Below are 6503 nucleotides of genomic sequence, written 5' to 3'. Positions count from 1 at the left end.
AATCACACTGCAATATATAAATGTATCAAATCAACATATTGTACACCTTAAACTTATATAACGTTACATGTCAATTATATCTCAAAAAAAAAAAAAGGCGCATTTCTTAGCAACCTGCCAAACACATATCAGCTTGGATTACAATGAGCTTTCAGGTTAAAGCTCTCAAATTAATAAAATTAGAATAGGCATCAAATATTAAGTCAATTAGCAAAGGATCAGGTTCTCTTATCTATACTGAGAGGGAGGCAGGATCCTGGCCACCCATGGCCTGTTAGGCCATTACCAAGGATTTCGTTATTTTTTCCCAATGAAAGCATTTAAGCAGGGAAATTCCAGGATCTGATTTGGGGTGTGAAAGATCACTTCAGCTGTTGGATTGATGATGAATTCAAGGTGACAGAGTGGTCTGGGGGACCCAGTGGGGGCAGTTGACGTTTCTGTTGTGAGAATGGATAATATGAACGTGTGACAGTACACACAGGTGCACGCCCATGCACGCGCACACACAGCTATCTACCTGTGTGTGGAGCTCTAAAAGCAGGCGGCCGGCTCAGCCCGCCCTTGTAGTAGAATCAGATGCATTCAGCTTACCCTCAGGCAGGAATTGTGTTTGGCCCCGCTTCTTGAGCTGCGTCTTGCCCGTGGAAGTGGAGCTCAGCAGCCTGTCCCCATCCAGACTCCACAGGCACCAGGGCTAACCCTGATTCACGCAGAGGCAGGTTGTAGCTGAAATGCCCAGGGAATGGCTGCGAAGGCACCTCTTTTCCTTCTCTCAGAGCTTCAGCGGCCACGTTGCTTCCTTCCGGCCTGACCTTGGTTTGTTCAGCTGCCGAGGGCTCCTCAGCCCCAACGTGGCCCTGTGGGCCCACAGAGCCCTGGGATGCATCACACAGAAGGAACCAGTCCTGGCTTTGTCTTCCCACTTAGGATGAGACGGGAAAGACCCGGCCCCTCCCCAGAGGGGAGCCACAGAGAATAGGAGCCACAGAGAATACGAGCCCACGGAAGGCACCAAACGTGATGGTGAAAATGCAAGTTTTTGATTCCCAATTTCAACTCACCAGCTTTATAGAATGAAGGCAATTTTTATTTTCCTGAGTAAGAGCTGCCTTCCGAAGATGAAAGGATCAGGTGGCTTTGATTCATCATCATCATCCTCATCAACTTCATCATTGTCGTTGTCATGATCGCCATCATCATCAGGAGAAACAGGTGCTTTTGTATCCCCCTGTTCTGAGGGAAACACTTGGAAGCGCTTGACAAAGACCTGTGGTGTCGCCGGCCCTCCGTCCGGGCCCTGGGATCAGGCAGCAGGGGCCGCTTGTGCTTGTCTTGCCAGGCTGTCCCTTGAACTTCTTGCTTGTCGGGGTGGTTCCTAGCCCTGGACACTTCTGCCTGATGCTTTGTTATGCTCCTGGGGCCCAAGGAGCTCCTGCTTGGGTTGTTTCCCCAGGTCTTCAGTGTTTGCCTGTCTTTCTTGGTAAGTCTCTCAGCTCAATGTTACCAAGATTCTGGATGTAAAACCTCAAATGTAATGCTGAACTTGGACTGGGAAGCTCACTCAGAGGAGTCACCCCTGGTCATAAGCAGTTCACTGGAAGTAGTGGACCTTGGGGTGATAACAACCCTCACTGTCTGGTAACCTTAGCTTTGGTGCTCACTGGGGCTAACCTTGATCTGTACCTATTTCTTCAAGTTGTGTCTTAACACTTCAGAAGCTTAAACAGTGCGAGGAGGGAGGAGTTCTGAGAAGGAATCTCACGTGAGGATCACGTGGGGAGCCTGATGGCACTTATCCCTCCTCTTCCAGGCCAGAGTGACAAGCGTGCTGAGATACTGATGCCCTCGGCCCTGGGGTGGCTCAGTGGGGCCTGGGTGGCCACCTCCGGCCCCGAGCTGCCCTGGGGTGTTGTGCAGACGTTTGCACTTCTGGTGTGTGGACCTGCCATGAAGATGGTTTGCACACATGATTGATTCCAGGCCATGTTGACGGCCTGCCCAGCTTTGGCAGAACCTCAGTCCCCCTTGGCAAGGTCCTCTCTAAGCTGGGTTTCTCATGGCTGCCAGCTCTCAGCTCCTGCTGACGTCCGCCTGGAACCTTCCAATAAATTCCTTCCATGACCTGTGAGCTGCAGCCGCTGTGTGCACCGCTCTGTGTTCTGCTGTCTGTCTTCAAGAGCAGGTGCAGGATCAACACTCTCCAGCCTCATGACTACTTTTAGGATGCCTGACCTAGGCACTCCTCAGGCGTTTAGAAAGGTATCCTGGGCACATACTTCTAGTGCCAGCAAGCAAGCTTGACTGGCCAAGAACATACAGAATATTCCATGAAAGAGGAAACATCCCTTTTCCTGGCTTCTTGCCATACCTGCTGGGGAACTGGGTCAGCTGAACTGTCTCCAGCTTGGTGCCGACTCTCCTTGTCAGTGTCCCAAGGGGAAGTGACAAGGTCTTTTATCTGGGCATTTTACAGCATGTTGTGGCTTTGATTATTACCACCACCTACCCCCCTACTCTGGAAAGAACTAATCAATGTTTGCTTTATGTTTTTTTTTTACGCTTTGCATAAAAAATAATCAAACTTTGGAATTGGGATAAATCCTATCCTAGTTCCTGAAGGGTCACTACATCTTAGTGTCCTGGGGGTTAAGGGACTCGCCTGAGGCCACCTGTTGCATTTGCTGCTGCCCAGGGGGTTCCCTGCATGCCCCCACACAAACTTGGTCCAGATATCTCCAGGCAGGATCTGATTTCAAGCTCCACATTTTGAGTTCAGACAGAGGTGTTGGATCAATGCTCCATTTGCACGTAAATGTCTTTTCTTTCAGACTTTTAAGAGAGGGTGTATTAAAGAATATGGGGTCTTTGGGTACACATCTCTGGTGGTGGGGGATAGTGGGTTAGAAATTCATTTGAAAAACAGTAAATAGAGAGCGAAGCAGGAGACTCTTGGGGTGGTAAGTAGATTCTATGCTCCATGTGCCCCACAGACAAACTACTCGATCTTCCTTCATCAACCTCCCGGCTTCCCCTTTCCCATCATAACAAGAGCTCCTGTTTGCTCACTGATACTGTACAAGACCCTCAACCCTCCCAGGAACCGTATGAGGCAGAAATTATTATTCCCATTTCACAGATGAGGAAACTGAGGCTCCGCAAAATTAGGTAGCTTGCCCCAAATCACATAGCTTGGTGAGTGGTGGAATTCTGTTTATCTGAGTCCAAAGGTACATATACTTTTTCCACTTCAAGTTGGTGAACACATCATTTTGCATCTCAGGGCCCCAGTAAATTCATGCAACTCAGAAAGGTCCCACCCCATAGACCCTCTGCTTTATAACAAAGAACCTGTATGGGTAAGGCCAAACTCTTTGTCTACCTGCAGAACTCTCCTTCAGATTCTGGCAGCAGGAGGGAGGCCATGGGGTTCTTCATCAGATCGGCCACTGCAGGGTCCTTGGGTGTCACATAGAAGAAAGGAATCCCAGTGCTGTTGTTCAAGGGGCCGTCGCTGATGGGCAGGCAGTTCCCAAATGGCAGTCCTGGGATCTAACAAACACCAAAAAAGGCTTTTTCAATGCAGGGTATTTTATTTTATTTTATTTTATTTTTCATTTCATTTCATTTCATTTCATTTCATTTCATTTCATTTCATTTCATTTTTTGTTTTCAATGCAGGGTTTTGGATTGACCTGAGCTGAGAGCTTAGCCAGGAAATATAGCAATGTGGATGGCATGGCATCACCATGGTTCTGACAGGTCGTAAATTAAGGCACAGTGGTTCCCAGTTGACCCAACTCACCCGGTGATGGCTCTGGAATCTCTATTGAGGAGCTGAGCAGGGACATTCTGTTTGGAAGGATGGCTAGGGGATTATTCTTGAAGCTGCTGCATGTGCATAGAAAACACCCTCACTTTGTTACATTTAAAGTTATTTGGGGGTGGCACTGAAATTTATGGAAGTCAGCTACAACTTGCCCCTGCGAGCCCAACTGCCTTCACTGACTCTTTTAAAATTCTGACAACTTTGGGGATAGATCTTAAGTCTTAACTTTAATATCTTACCTGGTCTTTGGACTCTGAGAACTTTCTACTATTGTTTCTTTTATAGCTACACCACTTTCTCACTTACTAGTTCCATTTTTTAATTGTAATCAATTTTTCATTATATGAGTCAGCAACTTGCCCTTTTAGAGAAAAGGAAGTCACAGAAACATTGCACACTCATTTTTATTCACGATCTTCGGTGGAGTAGGTGAAATTCTTAGACATGTATGCAAGTATTTCTTAGGTTTTCCCAGGCCCTGCTGGGTCCTGCATTCCAACCTTCATGAGCTTTATTTACCCTTTACAGAATATTCCTTACTGTGACTGAGCTCAGAACTCAGGAGCTGTCTTGTCATTAAAGCACTGCATGGCAATGGTGTATAGACCTGGAATAGGAGATGGCTTTCATCTTTGAGAAGACACAATGTTAAGGTGTCTTCCAAAATGGGAACATAAGTTCATTTACAGATTCTCTTTTTCAGCTTGTCATAAATTGCCTGGAATCATGTTTTGCACACATGACATGCATAGGGTAAATGCTCTCTGAATGGACTGAATTTGGACTAAATGTCAATATTGGAAAGGGGAATTCCTAAGAACGCTAAGAAAAAAGATGTCAAAAGTCAAAATATCTTTAGTAATAGACTAAGTCTAGTGCCAACTAGAGATCCCACTAGATCTCTAGTGCCAACTAGAGATTTTTTTTTAAGTTTATTTATTTATATAAGTAATCTCTACACCCAATGCAGGGCTCAAACTCATAAGCCTGAGATCGAGAGACACACGCTCTTTCCACTGAGCCAGCCACACACCCCAGAACAATCCGTGCTTTAGATGAAGATCAGCCTCATTATTTAAGCTTCATATCTTCCTAAGGTATGTCTTAGGAGCATAATTTATAACTGTGAGGAACCATTTGGATGCTGTGAATGTGATTAAGATCATTGCCATAATCAGAATAAAGTCATTTAAATATTTTTTAAAAAGTAAAACAGGACCTTCAAAACTAACATAGTCAACCACTTAATTCCATACAGGGGGGAAATAAAGTGGACAACTCGGTGACTTGGCCAGTCTCCAAACAGATGAGACCATACCTGAGGTAAGAACCTGCCGCTGGCCAATGACCTATCCATTCCCTAAAAAAATATTTATTTTGCATAAATTAAACAGTTCAAAGTACCTCTCTGTAATAAAACCCTTACATCGATCTCACCAGCCCTAAAAGCTTTCTGGGCCGTGTATACTTAGGGATGTCACTTCCTCATCATTTATCCATGTCATTTTGGCTTAAGGTGGAATCATACCTAACAGGTGAGTAAAAACATTTACGAACCGAATGATAAAACTGCAGCTGAAAACAACTCATTCCAGCATTTATACACTTTGCACCCTAAGCCTCCTTTCCAGAAAATCTCTTAAGTTCCATATTTCAAAATGTGAACTTCCACCAAACCCCCCGTGGTGTCTTTCTCCCAGTCCCCAGTGTCAGTAGGTGACCGGGAAGTTCGGGTCCATTGGGTGCTGTGGGCTGGGAGGCTGCACGCGCCTACTCTATGATGCCTAAGGCGGCTCTGGCTTCTTTTGTCCAGGTCTCGGGTCAGGCGCTGGTTATGTGTACGCCTCTTTGACCATCTCAAGACTGCACTTCAATCCCCATGCGCCTGGCAGGATGCCTGTCAGCACCTCCCAAGCCCCCCATTTTGCCAGGTTAACCAAAGCACAATCTGGTTCCGTTATTTACGCGCCGGCCACAGCGCAACCCCGCCGGCGGGGCACGTCTGTGAAACCTGGATCCGAGCGCGCCAGCGGTCGCTAGCATCTCCCGGTCCCCAGGCCACCGCCAGGCACGCACCTGCAGCCGGCTCCGGGCGGGGCTGCTTACCTTCTCGTGGGCGGACACGGTGGCCAGACAGCCCCAGGCGCTGGCGTGGGCCAGGAAGCGGGCGGTGCTGGGGCGCAGTCTCGGGCCGCTCTCCCGCCGGTAGGAGAACATCCCGGGCGGCGCGGGGGGCGGCCTGGAGCGGGCGGCGCCGGCCGGGGGCGGCAGGTGCGCGTCCTCCTTGTGAGCCGAGGCCGGGAAGCTGCGCTGCCAGATGCTGCCCGAGTCCTCCAGCAGCGCGGGCAGCGCCTCCTCGGTGGAGGCGCTGTCCAGCTCCTCGTCCACTTCGTTGGTGACGGCCCAAGACACCGAGCTCACGATCACGTAGCCCGCGGCCGGGGACAGCAGGGCGCTGCAGCACAGCAGCCAGGAGAGGCGGGTGACCGGCCGCGCGGGCCGCTGGCCGCGGCGCACGGACATCTTGCAGCGGCGCGCCCTGCCGCGGGGACAGCCTGGAGCGCGCGGGCGGCGGCGAGGGCGGCAGCGCCCCCGTGCGGCGGACGCGCGGAACTGGACTCCGCTCGCGACCGCCGCAGGATTCCCGGGCGGGGTCCCCACCCCTGGATGCCCT

At 49.4% G+C, this 6503-nt stretch overlaps 1 protein-coding gene across 1 annotated transcript in view; it reads right to left on the bottom strand.

Annotated features, from left to right (window-relative positions):
- CREG2 (cellular repressor of E1A stimulated genes 2) overlaps positions 1-6352 on the bottom strand; it is a 32769-nt gene extending 26417 nt beyond the window's left edge. The window contains exons 1-2 of the mRNA XM_042979757.1: positions 5936-6352; positions 3383-3552 (exon numbers count right to left, since the gene is read on the bottom strand). Coding sequence (XP_042835691.1) covers positions 3383-3552; positions 5936-6352 — 587 coding nt within the window. The remainder of the gene's footprint in view (positions 1-3382; positions 3553-5935) is intronic.
- Between the last annotated feature and the right edge of the window lie 151 nt (positions 6353-6503).

Source organism: Panthera tigris, chromosome A3 (genome assembly GCF_018350195.1).
Source record: "Panthera tigris isolate Pti1 chromosome A3, P.tigris_Pti1_mat1.1, whole genome shotgun sequence".
In the NCBI taxonomy this organism is placed as follows: domain Eukaryota; kingdom Metazoa; phylum Chordata; class Mammalia; order Carnivora; family Felidae; genus Panthera; species Panthera tigris.
This window is presented reverse-complemented; position numbering and strand designations above follow the sequence as displayed.